The 22,687-nt window shown below is 37.8% G+C and overlaps 2 protein-coding genes across 9 annotated transcripts in view; one reads left to right on the top strand and one right to left on the bottom strand.

Annotated features, from left to right (window-relative positions):
- Positions 1 to 2,537: 2,537 nt before the first annotated feature.
- p2rx1 (purinergic receptor P2X, ligand-gated ion channel, 1) lies at positions 2,538 to 22,191 on the top strand. Of its 7 annotated transcripts, none has more exons than XM_086098131.1 (14): positions 2,538 to 2,909; positions 6,929 to 7,073; positions 10,851 to 10,922; positions 11,720 to 11,789; positions 12,750 to 12,837; positions 12,918 to 12,998; positions 14,018 to 14,159; positions 14,683 to 14,828; positions 15,222 to 15,312; positions 15,777 to 15,842; positions 15,927 to 16,022; positions 16,280 to 16,372; positions 16,500 to 16,544; positions 21,711 to 22,191. In XM_086098131.1, exons 1-14 carry the CDS (start codon positions 2,773 to 2,775, stop codon positions 21,801 to 21,803), a joined length of 1,365 nt encoding a protein of 454 aa, XP_085954257.1. In that variant the 5' UTR covers positions 2,538 to 2,772; the 3' UTR covers positions 21,804 to 22,191. The 7 variants fall into 7 exon arrangements, with proteins under 7 accessions (XP_085954257.1, XP_085954258.1, XP_085954259.1 ...); XM_086098132.1 differs by having other exon boundaries at positions 2,539 to 2,909; positions 11,720 to 11,777; XM_086098133.1 differs by lacking the exon at positions 21,711 to 22,191 and adding an exon at positions 17,385 to 18,593 and having other exon boundaries at positions 2,539 to 2,909.
- camkk1a (calcium/calmodulin-dependent protein kinase kinase 1, alpha a) overlaps positions 19,305 to 22,687 on the bottom strand; it is a 43,006-nt gene continuing 39,623 nt past the window's right edge. For both annotated transcript variants that reach the window (XM_086098130.1, XM_086098129.1), the window contains one exon: positions 19,305 to 21,756. In XM_086098130.1, the coding sequence (XP_085954256.1) occupies positions 21,684 to 21,756 (73 nt within the window). In that variant the 3' untranslated portion in view covers positions 19,305 to 21,683. The remainder of the gene's footprint in view (positions 21,757 to 22,687) is intronic.

Genomic DNA, 22,687 nt, shown 5'->3' with positions numbered 1-22,687 from the left:
AACTCGCTAATGCTAATTAGCGCGCTACTCGCGGCACTCTCAAAAGAACGGCTCCACGCTGAGAAAAAAACAACCTTTTATTGGAATAACTTGATCGTGACTTTTTCCTTCTACTCTCCAATGTGTCTACAACTTAACAGTGTATTAGACGGCGTGGAACCACACTGCCCCTCAGTGGGCAAACCAGGTACAACATGAACAGCGCTCCAAATAAAGGCACACACATACAAAGGCAAGACAGTATCAAATAATTTAAATAAAATCGATTTTGGGACATTTAAAATCGATTCTGAATCGTACTAAATGGGAATCGATTTTTTGGCACACCCCTACTCTTTAAAGTACAAGCACTGTGGGAGACAACTGAATAAAACCTTCCATACAAGATATTTACTAGGATGGATTGCGGTTTAAAAAATATATATATAGTAATTCTAACAACTAATCACCAAGCAAAAGCAAACTTTTCTTTGCCACTCTCCACTCTTGACTCCTGCATGGCCCAAAACACATTACCTCTAGTATGTACACTTATCCTCTTCCGCAACAGTTTTACAGGAATCTCAATTCACACCAAACATGCCACATTTATCATACTGAACTTGAGTGACGTACAAGATATTTTCACAGAAGTTAACCACAGACAACTTTCCGCCGCTCCATCGTATACGCTCAAGGCCTGATGAATCCTTATAATTGATCAGGTCTGTATCAGGCGATACAGTATTCTTATGTGGTCAGTATGCTTCTGACACAAAAATCCGTTTCCAGGTCACACCTCAGTCTTGCAAAGGAGTCGGCGACCAATGTCAGTCTGACCCCATCAAGATTCATGAGCGAGGCTAAACTCCTTTGTTGACCCTTATATATGCCGATAGAGCTATACAAATTCAATTTCATGCAACAAATTATGAAAACCATCTTAGCAACATCAGAGCAGCCAGACTGTGCTGCTAAAAGGGGATAAAGAGAGAGAGAGAGCAAAAGGGGGGGTTGGTTGGTTGGTGTTCAAGTGAGCAAAAGTATTGAAACAGACATTATTAGTATGGCGAAAGAAAGGATCCGCTTACGATCCAAAACACACAAGTTCATCTCTGGAGCATGGTGGCGGTCATATCACGCTTGGGCTTGCATGGCTGCGTCTGGAACACTCACTATGGATGGACTGCTATTTAAATAGCGCTTTTTTTAGCTATAGTGCTCAAAGCCTATAGCCTCACATTCACCCGTTCACACACCAGTGGTCGGCTGCTGCCACGCAGGGCGCTGCTGCCAGGTCCGCTGGAAGCAAATTGGGGTTCGGTGTCTTGCTCAAGGACACTTCAGCATTGTCACCGGGGGGGGGGGGGGGGGGGTTGAACCCACAACCTCACGGATGGGAGAGGACCACTCTACCACTGAGCCACGCCGCCAGGAACAGGCGCACTAGTCTTTTTATTCATTCATATGATGATCTGAAAACCAAAATGTCTTTGGTATACAACAAAATGAAGGACTTGACCTTGACTGTTTCTTCACAAGTGACAACTTCTCAAATACGAGGTTGATCATTACCCTACAGACAGGCGGCAGTCGCCCTTGAGCTCGACATGTCTTGTACCATCTATACAACAGTGATTCATGCCCTCGTCTCAGTGGGCCCAAGTTCAGCTGAAGATCAGGGCTCTTCAGACGGGTTGTACACTCTAAAAACTGTTGGATCCAAAGTAACCCAATTATGGACCAAAATTGGACCGATCCACTTTATGGGTCAATTTGGCCCAAATTTCTGGGTTGTTTTATACGAAATGACCCAATTTTTTGACCCAAGTGAAGGATCTGACCAATATTTACGAGTTACACTAAAATACCAATTTCTTGACTCAAAGATGGCTCAAATAGACCTAAGTAGAGGATCGGTCCATTTTTGACTGAACAGTTTTTAGAGTGTATGCTTTTGTTCCTAACCATATTTTTAGCTGTGTGTTTTGGGTCATTATCCAGTCGGAGGACGCATGACCTGCAGCACATTTCGGTCCGAAACACTTGAGGATTCAAAACACACCTTTCCAGGCCCAGCTTTACTGCAAACAAGTGAAAAACATTTTCTCAAGTAATATGTACAGTAAGTGGAAAGCCTCATTTGTACTTAGGTCTTATTTACACTACTTTCCATGCACTCCAATTATAAATGCAAAGCACCCCGCGGAAGGTGGGAGCAGAAATTTGTTGCGTGTCAGGATGCCACCACACGAAATTATGATAATAACGTCGGCTTAATGTCTGCAAATAGTGACATGAGGTTAGGCAAACAGGCGATGTGTGTTTGTCTTGAGTTTGTGGCATCTATCTCCGCCTCACATGCAGGAAGTGGGTGTCAAGAGGATAACGATAAGGTTTGATTGCTTAAAAAGAGCCTTGCGTGTGTGTCGTGCGTGTGCGTGTGGCAGCAACTAGTCGCATCTAGAGGGTGGGGTGGGGGTGGGGGGTGGGAATAGTCCCTCAAAACAACACTGTGAATATGCGCCAGAGACATAATAGAAGATAAAGCAGTGACTGAATGTGAAGATCCACAGGCTGGAGGAGCAAAAGAGAGGCAGGGAGGGAGGGCGAAAGAGAGAGAGAGGGAGGGAGGAAGTCAGCCAAGAGTTCTCTTGAAGCACATCAGACATTCCTTGTGAGCAGGAGAGGAGGCAGAAGACCCTTAGCCGCTGGTGCAGGGAGGCAACCCAGGGGGAGCCGAAGAGCTTGGGTGCAAGAGCCCCCTACTCTGTGGGCCGGCCACCTAAAAAAATGAAGAGCCAAATAACCAACGCCCTCTCGGACTTCTTCTTTGAGTATGAGACCCCGCGCCAGGTGCTGGTCCGGAACAGGAGAGTCGGGGTGGTGTGCCGTCTCATCCAGCTGGGGGTCTTGGCTTACATCATCGGGTAAGACTTTTATGTCTCGGCTGCTTTCAATACAGAAGTTTGCATTAGCTCGTTTGGAGTGGCCACTCCGAATTCCAACGGCTTCCTCATCCCAATCACTCTATTGATATTTCCCATCGAAGACGTCTTGTATTTGGATTTTTGTACGCGTCTGGTGCGAAGGAGAAAGGACCAATGAGTCATGTCGTTAGCTCTTCAAGTTGAGACAAGATGATGAGTGACGCACTGACCCACTCATTGCGTCCACACACACGCGCGCACTGACATGTACTGGATGACGACGACTTCACAAAAAAAATCCCCTCCAAGGTTTTGCTTTCTTTTTTGGCCACTTGACAGGACGGCATGTTGATTTGCGTTACGCTGTTTGTGTTACTTGGTGAGTGTTCATTGAGTGTGTGCGCGCCTCTAAGCTGGAGAACCCGAGGAACTGTTTGATGAACAGGTTGGGACATATGCTATGTCGTATGTTATGACCGACAGTTCAGCCTAAAGTTCTTTATTCCCTCGATGGCCACATTTTGAGTTAAAGTCACTTTGGATTTGTGGAATGAGTATACTGTATTGGAGTAGTTGCTGTAGCTGTTTTCAATATATATATATATTATTATTTTTTGCAAATTGTTCATTTGAAAGCATGTGTATCCAATGTTTTGACAAATAGTAGATTAGAATACTCATCATGCATGCAGAAGTGTCCCTACTATGTTTCAGGGTCCATTTGCAGCAATTGTCTTTTTCCCCATCCTTTTTTTTTTCTTCTTCTTAGCAGTCAATTATTGTACTTCTTACAAGCGTGACACCCCTGGCAACTTTTACCACTACATATATATATATATATATATATATATATATATATATATATATATATATATATATATATATATATATATATATATATATATGTTTATCTCTCTTTCTCTCTCTCTCTGCAGAGATGCAAAGAAAATATTAGCAACTAAAATAATAATTGAGCTAATTCAATTCCAGTAGCAAATAGTGAGGAATTGCAAATTGTTCCACTTTCTGGTCTGCGTCAAAGTCCGATTTGTAAAACAGCCGAATTGTTGATTGTTGCAAATTATATTTATCTTTATGGACTCCAAACATTTACAGTAGTTGTACATAAGTAACACTGGTCTCATTATTTACTCTCCATCCATTATACATCAATCTAAACCATAATCTGTCATCCCTAAATACTGAATATAAGTTATTTTTTTGGACAATATATTTACATTTTACTTTTGCTATTTGTGGGGAATAGGGACCTGTTTAATTGACACCCAATGAAATGCATTGGGATAAAACAAATTATTTTATGCATTATATATTTGGATTAATTGGCCAATAACATATACATATTTCTAGAGTATATACTGCACATATATAGAGCATCTACATGTACAGTATACACATGTATGTATATATATATATATATATATATAATACATAAAGCATATGAATACGTGTGCACTTACAGTTTTATCAAGTTGACAGTCACTAAAACCAAGTATGCTAGCTTGTTTTTTGTCCATCAGAAAATTTTGAAAATCTGTAAGTAATCATTCCGAGTTTAAACTTGTGGAAGCAGCAGAGGTGACTTTAATTTGGCACCGCCTTCCAAACATTTGGCAGGTCTCTGTTTTTGTATCAGGGTTTCACAATGCGATTATGATTTGCATGCCGTCATCTGGGATCATTGAACCACTGATTGGCTTTTAATATATTCTAGATTTCATTTTAATTACTATAGCTATACATTCTTTTTAGTGATGAGAAAAGCATAAACATGTGTACTCTCAATCGCCAGTGAATCCTCCCCCCCCCCCCCCCTCCCAGTCCATGAAAATTCAACAGTTTAGCGAGCACACAAACCAAGCGGTGCTTTGCATAAATCGTTTCAACCGAGAACGTAATCATGGGTGAAGCCAGAGAAGTAAACGGCTGCTTTAAAAAAAAAAAAAAAACTAATTAGTTCCCTGGATGTCACATTTAAAGTGGCAAAAATGACAATCTATTGTTTGAGATGTTGGACAGATGGTGACGTTTAAAACAATGACGAGTAATCGCGGCAGCGCAGCATGGTGAGAGAAAAGCCCTCAGCACATCAAGAGGCCTCCTTTCTGCTGCTGTTCTCCTTCTGTCGCAGCAGATACAAATCTCACTTCCCGCTGCTGGACTGCCATTTTTCATGCTTTTCCAAGCTTTCATTGTGCCCTAGTTCACTGCCTGCTCCTTAATATAAACTTAACATCATTTCATTTACCCCAAAGAAGCGTTTGTCTTATTTGCATACACCCCTGTTTCAGTACTGCGTTCAGTGTTTGTTACTGTACTATCTATAGTCACACACAGTGTAGTGACATTCATGCAAAAAAAAAAAATAGAACATAATACAGTGCATATATATATATACATATATATTAGGGCCTGGACTCACTCTTAAAATCCCGATTCGCTAATTATGCCTACATCAGGGAACACATTCCGTGTTTTACTTTCTTTTTCTAAATAGTAGTACTTCAAACTGTCTTGCGTAGCTTGGCAACTTGTTGCCATTTGGACTAACAACCGGAAAGAAAGAGCCCAGCGATCAACATATACAATTTATTTGAAGATGCGTCAACTGGCGTTTCCTCGTGGTTCAAGTCCGTAACTGTCAAAAGTGCACTCATGTTAAACAGACAACATGTTAACAAAACACCGGTTCCTGTGACATCACACCATTTGACCCAAATCCGCAAATTATGATTAGATTATTAACTCATTCACTGCCATAAATTAATAATTTTTTAAAATATTAAAAATTAGGGTGACAGGCATTTAAATTTTTTAATTGTAATTAATCGCATGACTTCACTAGTTAACTAACGATTAAACACAAATGTCATCTGTTCAAAATGTACAATAAAAAAATTATAGGTTTTCATACCCTTGTGAGCAAAAGTGGGGAAACAAATTTAACTAATAGAAATAGTTAAAATGATTTTTTTTACGTTTATAGCCGTCAATGGCAGTGAATTAATTAAAAAAAGAAAAGATTATTTAAAATTTATGGCATCGGGCGATTACATTTTTTAATCATAATTAATCGCATGACTTCACTAGTTAACTCACGTTTAATCACAAATTTTACATCTGTTCTAAATTTACAATAATTTATTTTCTATGTTTTCATACTCTAGTTAACAAAAGTAGAAAAAAATGTTAAACTAATAGAAATAGTTCAAATGGTTTTTTTTTTTTACGTTTATAGCCGTCAATGGCAGTGAATGAATTAAAAAAAGAAAAGAAAAGATTATTTAAAATTTGGGGCATCAGGCGATTACAATTTGTAATTGTAATTAATCGCATGACTTCACTAGTTAACTCACGTTTAATCACAAATTTTATATCTGTTCTAAATTTACAATAATTTATTTTCTATGTTTTCATACTCTAGTTAACAAAAGTAGAAAAAAATGTTAAACTAATAGAAATAGTGAAAATGACATTTTGGACGTTTATAGCCGTCAATGGCAGTGATTAAAGGAAAACGACTCAAATGTTCGAAAGATCTTTATGAATGATTTGGTTCCACACTACTGGAAACAGCAACCTAAAAAAAAGGACATTTTGAAGGCATATAAATATAATATTCTTCTATGCCCAGATCAATTGCTTGATTTTTTTTCACTGACTGAAGACAAAAGTTAAGGCAGTAAGAAGCCCGACGTCACTGTTTAAATACTCCTGCATCAAACTTTAGGAGGTAGCTGCTAATGTGTCACGAATACACAAAGAACACATCTCCCTATTGCCTATTATTATTTAAAGCACCAGTCGACGGCCATGGAATTATGCAACTCCAATGAATCATGTGTGAGGTGTGCTGCTGGCATAGCAAGATAGCAGTGCCGCACGTCTCGATCAACACTACACGGTGCATGTCCTTGCCTGTGGGCTCAGCATGCTTGGCAAGGGTGTAGCTGAAGTCTGAGGTGATGACAGGCCTGACCGATTTGCGTCTTGTCCAGGTGGGTGTTCATCTACGAGAAAGGCTACCAGTCCACAGACACAGCCGTCAGTTCCGTCTTCACCAAAATGAAAGGAGTGGGCTACACCAATGTGAGCGGAGAGGAGAGAGTGTGGGACGTGGCCGACTATGTTTTCCCGCCGCAGGTTGGTCACTGGATGCCTGATGGCGAATCGCGCATGTATGCTAATAATAAAGATCCACCTTTGCAATCAATGTGAATCGTACAGAATATCGTTTGACTCGCTGTCAATCAGGGTTATCTTCTCAAGTCACTATTCTTGATGCAATAACATCAAACTGTCAGGATTTTTTTTTTTTTTTATCGGCCTGACAACATCCAAACGATTTTGCTTCCAGAAGAAAGCTGCACGGCGAGCAGGTGGTGACAAAGTTCAAAGTTGATATAAAGTGTTCTTATCACATCATTGTCGGCTTGACTTCATGCCAGATGTAATCAACGAGACGAGACGGGCACAGATTCAGTTTCGCATCAAGCGCTCTCCGAATGCTTCCCATAAAGCGCAAAGCAAACAGTCAATGAAAAGACCGCCGTTCAAATATATTTGTTGAGCTAAAATGTTCCTGGGTCCTGTTAACGCTGGGAAAGCAATAACAAAGGCTCAGTGATTGTCTTGCTTGCTGTAAGGTGTTGGGCGTGAACCATTTAGCAGGTGAGATCGGCTTATGGAAAACACTCAGTCAACTTTCAGTTTCTTAGAATTTTTCCGTTAATGAAGTGGGGGGGAAATATATATATATATATATATATATATATATATATATATATATATATATATATATATATATATATATATATATATATATATATTAGCAGCAAATTAAAAAAAAAAGTGGGTTAAAACAACTTTTAAAATTTTCAACATGTTTTTTCTTTTAATTTATAATACAGCAAATAGACAATTTTGTTTTAAAATTTCTAACAAAAGAGTAAATATTTTTCGATAGTATAGCAAATAGTTTTCCAAAATGTTTACATAACTGAAACCGTTCACTTATTTTTGTTTTAATTTTAACAAAAGCAAAAAAGCAGCATCTCTTAAAAAGTGAAGTAAAATTTTAAACAAATACATACATTAAAAGTTCCATGAAATTAACCCAGTTTGGAATTGATCTCAAGCTGGCATCGCTCTGTGCTTGCGAACATATATTTTGGGTTATCGTCAGAGTTCGTCAAAGGTTTCAAAAGATGTTCGCAAACAGTGAAAATTGGTCAGATCGTGTTCAAAATGTCAAAAAAACAGTTTGTGATGAGTAAAAACTGTAAGTGGACGTCTTTGCAACCTTTTGCAACATTTTAAGAACCATTAAGTACACCCAAAGTTCACTAAGTTTGCTAACATTCACCGCTCATTGAGACACCAGCTTAATCGGCCTTTAGATTTGTAAAAATGGCAGATGCCGATATTCGTCAAAATGTTACATATCGGCACCGATGATCTGCTCGGACGATAATTGGTCAATCCATATAAAATATACCTGTGTGCAGGTAACAGACAAAACTATAAAAACAAATCTAACCTTAAAATGATACTAAAACAAGTGGAATAAAAGGTCAAGTAAAACATGAAGTGCAAGCTATACTGAGTGTCCCTAAAGTGTTTGTTTTTTAGTGCTTACATGGAAGTGGCTGTTATAAAGTGTGTTTTATAAAGTGCCTGTTTAAGAGTGTTGATGACTGATCGGCCATGTTTTCAAGCTGTCTCTTGAACGAAGCAAAGGTGAAGCTCTCTACAGCCATTGGCAAAGTGATCCAGCGCGCGTCGTCTTCAACAGATAAAACATTCGGTGCAAAAATATGATTTCCTGAATTCTACCTCGCAGTCCCCCCTGAAGGCGGAACTGTGCTAGTTTAACAGCCTTTTGATCAATTCCCCCCACAGGTGGTTGATTCATACACCAGGCAGGCACTTTTAAATAACTCCAAAATTCTCCAAACTTAAGAAGGTCTATTTGTATGAAATAGAGCAGAGGTGGAATGATGGTTTCCAGGCAAAAACTTTTGATGGCTTTTTTGTTTGTTTGAAGGTGTTTAATAGGTTTTTTTTGTACTATATCACATTGTGTGCAAAAACATGAGGTAGATAGATGATCAATATCTATATATTCAAAGTTACACTCTAAAAAGAGAATTGTTGAACTAATTTAAGATTAATCAGAGAATTGTTGACCCACTTAATAAAACTGCTTCAAATGGTAACACGCGATTGAATTAAGTTCATCCAAAGTGAATATATCAAGTTTAATGAACTCATAATTAATTAAACTTAATATATTCACTTTGGATTGATTTAATTTAAAATATCCCTTTGGTTTAACTTCATTCAATCGTGTGTTAACCACTTGAAGCAACTGTATTAAGTTGGTTTAACAATTCTCTTTTTAGAGTGTTATATATTTATATGAAAAACAATAACAGAGTTTTCTTTGTTTTAGTATTTTCCTAGACTGCCATAGGCAGACAGCGGTGTTTGCACAGTTGTTGGCGTGAACGCAACAAACTTCTACTAGTGGATTGGCATTGATATCTATGAATGAAAGATGATGACATCCGGCACACATTATCAATGGAGTGCAGAATCTGTCTCCCTGCGCCTGGATCAGATTACACCACCTGTGCCACAATTTAGACCTGTTTTAGCTGGTCTAAGGTCTAGTCTACTTTCTGTCACCAAATCTCAGGTCCACCGGGGGGTGCTGTAAATCAAAATTGGTAGGCCCAGCGAGGCACAATGTGGTCTGCCAAATTCACAAACACGAACAAACCAGTCAATTAGAATTGCCCAGCAAAGATAATGAAGCGGGGCTGTTATTTATTAAAAAAATTGAGGTACTCTAAATGTCTGTAATTCCAAAATTGTAAATGCTATATTTTTTTTGTGTAATTCCAAATGGACATTTTAACACAGCAAACATGTTTTCCAAATGTATCGCAACAGAGAGGCTAATTACTTACATGTAAGGATTACAGCTATCGGCGAGTTTCTCGCTGCCGTCACTTGGCAGGTTGATGTAACATTAGTATTGCATTCTTGGGCGTGTCAGGCAGGTTTCCAAGTATTTACGCCTTGAGATCGTCATCATTGCTGTTGTAACATGAAGGCAGCAGTAAATTGCACTCACAAACATTGTGTCTGCCAATTTAACGAAAGGAGCAACCGAAAGTGATTTGGAGGTCGTTCATCGTGTATCAACGACCCAAAACGCCACTGGCTATTTGGCAAACCTGCAAAAAAGTTCATCAGGGCAAGATGTGGATGTTTTTACACTCTGTAAATAATGCCCACACTTAAATCGTATGTGGCTTACATTTGACCTGCTAAAGACCGAAAGATGTTGTATTGAAAGCATCACCAAAAAAATGCAAAGGTTTGATAGTCAATTGCTGATCATGAATGAGCCCAAAAAAATATTTAAGCTGTTTCGAGGATGGGGCCCAAAGCAGCTTGATTATTAGAATATCATTTACAATTTAACTATTATGAGTTCCACAAAAGTGGCAAAAAAACAAAAAACAAAACAAAACATAAGATTGGCAATAGTGAAAGACTTTTTTCATAACAAACTTGGGAGAGACCCAACAATCATGTTGACAAATATGACAATGCAAAAAGCCTTGCCTACAAGAGTAAATATCTTCAAAAATTTGTTTGCAAACGTCACCAAACACCAAGTTTGCTTTTTTTTTTTTTAGGATTGGGTGTCCACACTATGAACGAACAATAAACATTGTCCAACAAATGTTTGCTTCCCAATTTTCAAAAGTCCAACTTACTTTGCTCTTGTCGGCTGCCATTTTGTCCAGCTATTGAATCACATGGTCACCACACCTCGCCTCTGATTGGCTGTTTTTATTTTTTTTATATACTGCTCAATATGTGTCTTCTGATTCTAAACCACAGGGAGATTCCTCATTTGTGGTGATGACTAACTACATTATAACTGAAGGTCAAACGATGGGAAAGTGTTCTGAGGTATGTAAGACCCTCTTGTATTAACATTCATCGTAACATAAAACAGATACTGTCGGGGGGGGGGGGGGGGGGCGATTCTAGGGTCCGAGGTTTAGGGGGTGCTCATCTCTCAGCAAGGCGAGATCAATTTCAACGCAATTTCATTCCCACATTTATGATAGGGAAGCAAAACACTTTTGGGAATGGGCATTCTGTCGCTTAGCTTGTCAGTAGCAGCTTGGCTGTGACCACCTGAAACGTTCCTAGATAAAAAAGAAATAGTCAGCTAACTCCTATCAAACAACATAAACCAAAATTGAGCTAAACATTTTTTTTTAAATAAGGACTGGTAATGGAAATAGTGTTGGTAAGGTTTTGAGTGGTATAAGATATGTTCCAGGTATTTACTACATACGCTACATCTATACGGTCAGCATTGGAAGGCACCGTATTTATCTATGCAAATCGGTCAGGGAGAGCTGGGAGTGATAGGGTGGGAAAAAATGTTGAGTTGGGGTCCTCCCAACTCAATTTTTTTTTAGATTTGCCTTACATTTTTTTATTGTTATTTATTTAATTATTCTTACAATGTACTGTATCTTAATATATTTATCTAGTTTGTTTAAAAATGACCTATTTTGGGGGGGGGGGGTAAAAAAAAAAGAAAAGGACATGATTACTGTACTTGCATGTAGCTTGAAGCACAATGGCAACACAACCTTGAAAATGGAGGTTCCACTGTATATTGGCTTTCTTTTTCTTACTACTATTAAAAAACAATAATAATAATAATAACCCTGGTTCCTTATTTCCAACAGCTCCCAGGCAAGCACAACTGCAGCTCAGACGTCGACTGCGAAGGAGGGACTTTCAAACGTACGGGACATGGTAAATCCTGACGGCCCGACAGTGTGTGACCGCGCCAGTCCTCACTGAACAACCGTCCATCTTCCTGTGGAGCTTCTCTTTTTTTTTTCTTCTTCTTCTCGCATTTGACTTGGCCGCAGACTTATAGTCTTCCTCAAACTTCTCAAAGCCCTTTAATGACATAGTGATTCTTATAATGATAAAAGAGTTCACCAGCCTTGTGTTTGCAAAATGGGCTGTGGCTAACGAAAACCTCTATAAGATAACTCATGCAAAAATGACTCATCATTGGCAAACATCGGATCCCTCCTTTTTGCCGCTGGACATTGTGTTTGCTTCCATCTTGTCTTACTTCTCAGCCTTGTGTCAAGCAAGTAAACACAAACGCTCACAGTGTCAATATTAGAGCTGACATTGAGGCACGAAAACAAACAAAGCATATAAAAGCTATTTTACTATAGGCCCAAAATCCGAATCGTCACTCAGTTCAAAGATAGTCACGCATAATTACTGTCCTCCATCTTTCAATATTTAACTGTTCATGTCCTCTGCATGATGCCACATCAAACGGAAGTTAGACATCGCTTGATGTGTGCAATCGAGTTTACCTCAAGGCGCCGCTCAAGAGTGTCGCCGTGTCACTAGAACTAGTAAGATAGCGGGGATGTCGGCTTGCGCCGAGTGACCAAATGCCTTCTAGGAAACTGTCTGTGAACTCTTCCATGGTACGGATAGAGAAATCACATCAGAGAGCGATAAGGGAAACGGCAAATTCAGCATCTGCTTTGCTTCACATTTTGCTTGCTGCTGTTGATGCTAATTAAAGATAAGTTGATTAAATGTGGAAGCAGAAAATGTTTGGAGTGGCATGTTCTTTACACCCCCTTTCCTTCCTCAACCCCCCCACACTCAAAATAAAATGTGCCTGCTTAGCGCTGCGGTGATGATGGATTCTATAGGCTACTGTCTTTGTATTTTAAGGACATATGACTGGCGTGTGCGATAACACAACAAAGACTTGCGAGGTTCTGGCTTGGTGTCCTGTTGAGAATGACCTCAAAATACCAAAGTAAGTTATTATTCTTCAGTTTTGTTGAGGCCGTACGTACAAAAGAAACTAAAGTTGCCTCATTTCTTGTTTCCATCCAGCCCTCCCTTGTTGATGTCTGCAGAGAACTACACACTATTCATCAAGAACTCTGTTACATTCCCCATATTTGGTGTGACAAGGTATGAATATTTGATTAAGGAGGGGTTTTTTTTTATGCCATGTTAATGCATTGTGAGTCATAAAATAACAGCGCTTAATTAGTTATTAATACATGACAGAACCAATTATAAGAATAAGCACCACGCCCTACTGGTAGATGTTTATAATACAGTACATGGGTTGGCTTTTTTAGTTTCATTATAGGCAAAAGTACGTTTCAATTATAAAACACAATGCAATGCCATATAATTGCAACAACAAAAAAAATGCTCGGTTTTGTATAAACTTACTCTCAGAAAATTGGTTTTCTTGGAGTTGGAGCACCCAAGTGCAGGATAGCAGAGAGGCAAGACTGGGCAGCAGGAGAAATCTAAAAAATAAAAAAATAAAAAAATAAAACAAGGATCATGGAAGAATGAAAATACAAAATTAACAAAACGCAGAGAGGCATGACTGAGCAATAGGAGAAATCTAAAAAATAAAATGAAATAAAAAAACAATCATGGAAGAATGAAAATACAAAATTAACAAATTAACAAACCAAAATTCACAAAAGGAAATGACATTACGCATGAAATCAGAAGTGATGACAGAAAAAAAAAAAAGAAAAGAAAAAAAGAAGTGACGACAGAAACAGAAGCATTGAACCAACAAAGGTAGAAAGAACGCATAGGAAACAATAAAACTGACAAGACAACGAGGAAGACCTGAACAAGACAAGTGGGTGAGGGATTGGCAGATATAGATCTGACGAGAACGAATGAAATGAAAACCTAACAAAAGACAAGACGTGACAAAATAGAGGCCTACATGAAACACATGAACAAATAAATAATTAATCAAATCAACAAAAAACAAAAATACAATTACATTTGTAAAGGCAGAATTGTTCTTGGACTAACTGCACACGGATGATCGCCTTTTCTGTGCCGCGTGGACTAAAATGCCCTCTCGCCCATAGACAGGAAGGATTCTAATATAACATACAGTACAGGAAAACACAATAAAAAAAAATCTGATGTCGTTGTGGTGTTTGCAGGAACAACCTAGTCGAGGGCATTGATGAAAAATATATCCGCAAATGTCTCCACAACACAAGGGATTCTCCACTGTGTCCCATATTCAGACTGGGAGACATTGTCAAGGAGTCTGGCTTTAATTTTGAAACCATTGCCAAAGAGGTGAGTTGAACATGAAGGATTGGATATGAAGGACAAGAAAATGACAGAACTTTGTGGAGGGTTGTACATTTAAAGCCAGTTACCTATTAACTCAGAGCCAGTCGTTTCAGAGCATTTTGGAATTGTACTAAATTCTCGTGAAAGGAACTGTTGACGCCGTGAAGAAAAAGAAACCACTTTCGTGTACGTACTTTTGAGATCGGCGTTGTGGCGGTCGACACGCTCTTCTTCACAATTACGCGCCGGTGAGCGACGTCTGCCACCCTGTGGTTAAAACTGGTATTACAATTTTCAATTGTTTAGCAACAGTAGGCCCAAAACATTTTTATTTGTATTTTCAAAACAAAATTTTAAATGAATGGATGGATAATTAAGGACCACCAGTTGGTCGTCTACCATCTGTGAGATTGTGAGTTCGATCCTCACTCCTGGTGACCATGTCGAAGTGCCCAAACAAACAAACAAACAAAAAGAGTGCTTTTCTTGTATGTTTCTATTGCTCACGATGTGCTACTTTGAAAAGGGAGGGTCCATTGGCATCGTGGTTGACTGGACATGCAACTTTGATATTGATGTGAAATACTGTAAACCCAAGTACAACTTTCATGGACTGTATGGAAACCCTACAGAGACGGACAAAGCCAGAGCATCAGTCGGCTACAACTTTAGGTGTGTACACTTGATTATTATTATTTTTGCTGTCTCCTAATCATAATTTGACATTTTATAATGGATGTAAAGATGCTCTTTGATATTTGTCATTCAGTAAAAAAAGAAAAGAAAAGTGTACCCATATGAAATGTTGCACTACGATATCATACTGATGAATATTTATTGGAACAGATTAAACGGCTCATTTTATTGCTTTGCTTCAGGACAATTTTCATCTCGCCGTGAATTCATCCAATCTTTATGGTTTAGTTTTATAGTGTTTTCTTGCTCCCTGTAAAAACAAATGAAATGCCCTCTTGCCTATAGACCCGATTGCCAAAATGATGAAGAACAGCGTAACTGTAATCCAATGGAGGGAATAATGTAACTCTGCCCTTTTTTACATTTCAGGCACGCAAAATATTATATGGAGGACAAGGTACCGAAAAGAACCTTACTAAAAGTGTTTGGCATCAGGATAGACATCATTGTGCAATCACTGGTAAGTCAATATACTAGTTGTGTAAGTATAAACACAACACTGACCAATCCGTTAAGTACACCTTCACAATCTACTGAACTCAATAGGATATGCTAACCTTTACCACAGGTATTAATGTAATTGACCGTTTCCAGAGGTGTCAGAATCAGGGGCAATCTGAAAACTCCATATATTAAGGTCATGAATACCATTTTGTAAAGGATTGGTAATAAATGGAATATTGACAATTCGATCATGTGAAAAACACGAGGCCTGGGCATTATATGCAGTGGTAAAAATAAACCAACCTTTAAATTTCTCAAAGGCTTTGGAATGAGTTTTCTATAACAATAAAAAAAAAAAAATTCTGTTTCATCTCACATTACTAAAATATGCATGTTTGTCTAAAAATAATTTTTTTATTACATACATACATGTGGGAATGACTTCCTTAAATCTAAAACATTCTTTGTTTGTATTGACAGGCCAGAAAATTTGATATCATCCCAACATTAACAGCAATAGGCTCCGGCGTGGGCATTTTTGGAGTGGTATGTTGGTGTCGACTCTTCTTATTTTCTTTCCTTAAATGCTTTTAATGAAGAGATCTCATACAGTATTAATTCGATTTCCAGGCTACGGTTGTCTGTGACTTGGTGCTGCTGTATTTGCTCCCCAAAAGACAATTTTACAAGAACATGAAATTCAAATACACCGACACACATGGACAGGTAAGCCTCATTAACTGTCAATGTTTTCATGCTGCATTTGTTAGTTTGGCCGCGAGGTGGCGGCAGAGAACAGAACGTGAACCGTCCACTAAGAGAGGATCAACGTCGATTACATTGACCACACGTTTGAAACACAACAACAGCACAATGCAACGTAATGCACTAGTCTGAGAGAAGGAAAGCCCATCCCCACATATATATCACCCAGACAGCTTGCTCTCTATCACTGAACCAGGCAGGACATTTTGTATTCACAGCATGACAGCGAGTCGCTCGCTTTAGACACGAGCAGCATCTATTACGCCAATGAAGCGAAAGCAAGACCAGGCCAAGACACTGCTCGCTCAAATGTGAGTCGAGAGTAGATGTCTCATGTACTATAACGTACCTGTCATGTTTACGTGACTTGAGTTTACTCACACTCCCTTGAGTGATCTTTTTTTAATGAACAGGCCATTTTGTGCTTCTGTGATGCAGGACCCTGATTCAGAAGCAGGCAGTACAGAGACAGAGACATCCAAAGTAAGCAATTGCTTCTTGCCGTTTTTGGGTCACAATTTGAGGAAACCTCCACATCTGTGCATTGCAAATCCAAAGTCGACTTCCCATTTAAATTTGAAGAGATCATATGTGCACATACTATTAAAATAAGCTTGCTACTTTTTTCAACCTCTGCAGATTAGGGGTGTTAGAAAAAATTGATTCGGCAATATATCGCGATATTAAGGCGCGCAATTCTCGAATCGATTCGATATGCGGCCGAATCGATTTTTAAACATCAATTCTTTAAGGGAATATTCAACAAAACATTTTACTTAGGGTTAGTATTCACACATTAAGCATGGAAGAATGTTATATTAATGGAACATTAAGCCTTAATATTTTATTTCAGTGCTGTTCAAACATAAAACAGACGGCAACCTGTTTGTTAAATGCAGTGGCTCAATTATAAGCCTGTATTTTCAGATCAATAAATACATTTTCATACAAATCTTACAGTGTACATGAACTAGTTTACTGATTAGTATTTTCTAAATTTGAGTAAAAATAAATTTAAAAAATCGCAAAAATCAGTTTATAGATTCGCAGCAGGATTAATCGGTATTGAATAGAATCGTGACCTATGAATCGTGATACGAATCGAAAGGTACCAGGCAATTCACACCTCTACTGCAGATGACAGGATGTAAAAAAATAAAAATAAAAAAAGGAATAAAAATTCCCTTTCTAATCCAAAAGAATACATTTTGCTAAAGCCAATTTTATAGTTAATCAATAGCTAATTTGCTATGCAAGTTAATAAAAGAAAAAGGAAACTATTTTGTGTGTCATTTTCAATTATTCAAAATGGATATTTTACAGGAAAAATTCAATGCCGTACAGGAGTTGAACCAGTAATATTGTCCACTACCTCTGCTAATATTCCCGTGCAGAAGTGACGACGGAGAGGAATTTCCCAGAAGGGGCTGCGCTGCATTATGTGATGTGGTGGAACCTTCAAAAAGACATAAAAAAGGTCAACACAGCTTCTCAATCTGAAAAGGACAATCTCTTCTACCTGAGTGGGCATCATCACCCCATGTAAACAAACAAACATAAACAAATGGATTAAATTGCAGTTTACACTATGCGAGTCCTCAAAGAGTTCTCATTAAGCTAAATGAGGTCATAATATAAGTACAATATAAAGCACTCATGATTGAATTCATGAAGGATGAACTGTTGAACACCCCTGTGGACCGACGACAAGCAACATAATAGTTCAATTCTTTGCGAACACAGAATTTGTCTGTTGTACTGGAATTTGATTGTGGAGGTGTACCTAATAAAGTGACCGTCTCTATGGGTGGAGGGAACAATCCTATGGAGGACCAAAAATGCCCAAAAAATGAATAATAAATAAATAAATGTGAAATTAAAAACAAATGTAAAAATATAATTCAAAAATTAAATACAAAAAAATATAAATGGAATATGAACAACTATATATAAGTAAAAATAAATACAAAATAATAAAAAATACAAGTGGAAATAATGCAAAAATTATAATAAAATAAAAAGGCGCTGCTCTCATATTTATTTTGTGCTGTCAGCATGAAATCCATCATGAAATGTTATTGAAATGAGTTTTTAATTCTACACATTTAATTATATTTATTTTTGTATGTCTTTCCACATTTATTTCTAGATTTTGAATCCTCATTTTTTTTTTTTACTTGTATTTATTGATGTATGTATATATATATATATATATATATATATAATTTTTTTTTTCGTTTATATTTTTGTTTTATTTAATTTTTGAATTATATTTTTAATATCCATTTTTATTTTCCCTTTTATTTATTTTTCATTTTGTCATTTTTGGTCCTCCATTCCCGTCAGTTGTGTTGTGTGTAGTGCAATCACTTACCTGTCGGTGTCATTGTCAACGCAAGAATTACACTGTAAATGTGAATGTCCTGCTGTCACGCCAATTGATCCCTGTGTGAACTTTATGATCCTAATGCAATTACACAAAACATTGATGCCAAAGTATCATTGGTCAATAAAGCAAAAACTTCGGATTCAGTTTCTTTTTTTTTTATTGTTTCTCAAATCAAAGTGTACAAAAAGGCATGCAAAAATAGCTTTGTTTACATATATACTGTATAAAGTACATATTTACAATGTGACCACATGAGTGTCCACGCAACATACAGTGCTTAACAAATGTATTAGACCGCCACCCTGCTACCAAAATGAATCTGTAGGTTTATGTAACACAGCACTATATAGAAGCTCAAATTTACACTAATGGCCAATTTAGTCTTCAATAAACCCGGGACGTCTCGACAGTGAGGCGGACATTCTAACCACAGTTAGGAATTGTTTACTTAAATTAAAAAAACACTTCACAATGCTGTCTTTTTGTTTTCATGGCAGGTGATCTAACAAATGCGTTAAGCACCGTACATGAAGACATTTGCAAAACAACGCAGTACACACCTTCAACGTGTTTAAAATGACACATCAGCTAGCTCACATTTCGACACTTTTGCTTGAACCCAAAATCGATTCCAGTGCAACAATTGTAGCAGCCGTGTTTAGCATTTCTCTTTCGAAAGCAGTTTTCGCCACACCAGGACGCATTTGATATTTTCCATGTACGAACACATTAATTACTTTATGCATAAGATGCTGCTGCTTACAAAACATGCATCACAGTAGCATTCCAGCAAGAGTCACAACTTGTATAAATGAAGGACGTGCCCCCCCCCCAAAAAAAAGCAAACACGCAGGTAATTTTTTTTTCTTTATTTTGGAGTTGCATAACACCGCAAGGGTTTATAGAATTACATGTAGACCTTTCCCAAGGCCTCTCTTATTATATACTTTTACTGACGCATGCTTCGCAGAAGTATGAAAAGTTTATAACTTATGCACGTCAGGTATGTGAAAGAAAGCGCTTCCGTAGTTCATTACAAAGTTATTTGTACAATCGTAAAACTTTAAATATTAGCACACAACTGTCAAAAGCAAATAAATATCCAGGAGTAAAGCATCGATTATATGTTTTTAAAGGGAATGCGCACTATGACTCTTCGTCTTGCACATGTATTGCGGACGTAGCAGGTTGTTCATGGAAAAGTCACATATTTACACGAGTAACGTAAAGTGCAAGCAGTGTGTTACCTTGGATGGTTGATGACCAAAGCACGGATCACATGATGGGCAGCCTGACAGTTCGGATAAAACGTTAGCTGCACAAACACATACATGTAAAAAAAACAAAAAACAAAAAAAGTATTCACATTGAACGTTTTGCATACAAAAATGCAATAGATCACGTCATTAGAATGCTAAAAGCCCTTCATTGAGAGTTCCCCTCATCAGTACTTTAAGATACAGCAACAAAACAACTGAATATTTCTGCTGTTTAATGCTGACACGTTTTGGAATATTTGCACATTAAGATAGATTAAGAATACTAAATAGCTCCTTTGAAAACAAAAGTAACATTCTCCCCCCTTGTTTCAATAGCGGTCAGAATTTCCGTCAACACTTTCAAAGCACGCTGAATTAATCTACAGTATGTAAAACAGCCTCCAAGGTCCATTCTAATCTCTTGTCATCTTTTACTGGAGGAGCCGGAGGGTGGGACCAATCGAGGGCATGCTGAAGTGCAGCATTCCTCTTTCTAACCAGCCACACTGGGGGGAGCTTTGTAGTGAATATGGAATGCCGCTCTTGGCAGACTCGGCCTAATGGCGACATTGAAATGCCAATGAAAACATGACGGATCATTTCAGTTGAATTCCAAGTGAGGAGAATAAAAATAACCAACAACATCAGAATACGGTTTGGAAAAAGTTCTCTCCCTGAATGGCAGCAGAACACCAACAATCAAATGTGAATTCACCGCTCAGTGAGATACAAGCTTTATCAGCCTTCAGATTCGGAAAATGGCTGATAATCGGCCTATCCCTACTGCAAGTGATTTTTTTTTAAATTCAGGTATTAACTTATTCACTGCCAATGACGGCTATAGACGTCAGCAATTCATTTGAACTATTTCTTTTAGTTTAACATTTTTTTTCCCACTTTTGTCAACTAGTGTATGAAAACCTAGTTGTTGTTATTGTACATTTAGAACAGATATAACATTTGTGATTAATTGTGAGTTAACTACTGAAGTCTTGCCATTAATTGCAATTACAAATTTTAATCGCCTGATGCCCCGAATTATTGATAATTTTTTCTTTTGTTTTTTTAAATTGCGTCAGGTGATTAATTAAAAAATATATATATAATTAATCGCTTGACTTCAATAGCTAACTCACGATTAATCACAAATGTTATATCTGTTCTAAATGTACAATAAAACAAAATCTAGGTTTTCACACTCTTGCTAACAAAAGTGAAGAAAAAAAAAGTTAAACTAACAGAAATAGTTCAAATGAATTTTTGACGTTTATAGCCGTCAATGGCAGTGAATGAGTTAAAATGCAAATTCAGCTCCTCTGCATAAATCATCTGTAATCCCTAAATGGCAAGATGAATATTTTCCTAAAAGTCTCCACTTCAATCACGACTTGATTGTTTCGATCCAAATCAGCGATGGGGGTGTATGACAGCAAAATCAAGCAAAACTCTTGTCATTGTCCAAATATTAAATCTGAAGTATGTTACAGCAGTATTTGAAGAGACTCTTCTTGTCATAAAAGGCTCAAGTGCGAAAACTTGTGTTCTAGTGAAACTCTGCTTTCTATGTGATGTTATCATTTGACTTTGTGAAGAAACTTCACAGGCTTCAGGGCAGTGAAGGCAACATAGAAACGAGTAATAGAGGATTGTGGGAATAACCCCGTAAGACCTTCACACATCTATATACAAGAATAAAATAAGCCATAATTGGCCAAAACTAGAAGCCAAGGTCCAGTCTTCGACTTTTCCCCATAATAGACTATAAAAACAGAAAATAGGTTAAAAAAAAAAGGGGGGGGGGGGAGTGTCACCGACGCAACATTAAGTGCAAAAAAAGCAAGCCTGAGTATAAAAAGCAAAACATTGACCTTCCATGCCTGCTTGCTGCGTACAACATGAAGTGGCAAGCGCACAGTGGTTGAAGCAATGGAAGGGGAAAAGAAGTTGAAGATAAAAAAAATTAAATAAAAAGACTCAAGAAGAGGGTTCATCTTCGTGCAGGTCCTCCAGCTCTCCTTCCCTGGGTCCGTCACCTGTGCTGCTCTTTCTGTAAGAACCATTCAAGGGAAGGAAGATCAATATAAAGGCATCTAACAGGGCAACCGGTGGAAAGACGTCCATTAAGGATGGGCATCAAATACACAAGGACGACATCTGGCACCATTCATGTCAGCGGCGGCAGCGGGAAGATGCCAAAAGAAAGTCAGAGGTGGGAAAGCAGCAGCTGAACGGCCCCAAGAAGGAGGCAAGCAGAGGCCGGTGCAGCGGATGTTGGACAGACTACATTCGCCTGCCACAACATTAGGTACACCGGCGCAATCTAATGAGCTCATTAGAAAAGTGGTGTCAATTATATTGCATTTGCAAAGACATTGTAAATCATATGTAAGGCAATTTCTTCAAGTTATGATGATACAATGTTCTGGAATAGTTTGTTTTAATGTGAATTTCTATTTAAATAGGGAAACTCATAATATCGTCGCTGTTATGTGAAAAACACTTTTTTTTTTTGATTTTAATGAAAAAAATATACAAAAATGACAAAAATAGACATAAGTGTTTTTCACATAGCAGCGACTTCATTTCTGTCTTTACAATCATTTTGATTGTTTCTTATGTAATCCTGTATTCTAAACTAAAATCATCAACAAATGAACAAAAACATGAAATATTTCACTCTGTATCATGAACAGTATTAATTGTTTTTATTAGGGAAGGGCGAGAACTGATTCTACGTATTGGGCCGATGACAGGCCTTATTTCAAAGTATCGGTTCTTGCGACAGCGGTTGGTAACAGTACCGGCCACCATTTTGTGGCCGTTTTATGGATTAGGAACTAGAAATTAGGAATGAGAAGAATAGGAAATTGACACTAATCTCATGCAATTTTAAGGAAAAATTACATATTGGATACATAGGTCAGAATTTTTTATTTTATTTATTTTTTTTACTGCAGGGAATGGACTTCCATAAACAT

This window comes from Leptonotus elevatus, chromosome 16 (genome assembly GCF_054856555.1).
Source record: "Leptonotus elevatus isolate MCC_2025b chromosome 16, RoL_Lele_1.0, whole genome shotgun sequence".
NCBI lineage: Eukaryota > Metazoa > Chordata > Actinopteri > Syngnathiformes > Syngnathidae > Leptonotus > Leptonotus elevatus.
This window is presented reverse-complemented; position numbering and strand designations above follow the sequence as displayed.

Excerpts from the sequence above, each read along its gene's own strand:
- p2rx1 (XM_086098131.1), top strand. The coding sequence starts at position 2,773 with ATGAAGAGCCAAATAACCAACGCCCTCTCGGACTTCTTCTTTGAGTAT. Across the intron at positions 11,790-12,749 it reads TTTCAAACGTACGGGACATG|GACATATGACTGGCGTGTGC; the intron begins GTAAATCCTGAC and ends TTGTATTTTAAG. Across the intron at positions 16,373-16,499 it reads AAGACACTGCTCGCTCAAAT|GACCCTGATTCAGAAGCAGG; the intron begins GTGAGTCGAGAG and ends TCTGTGATGCAG.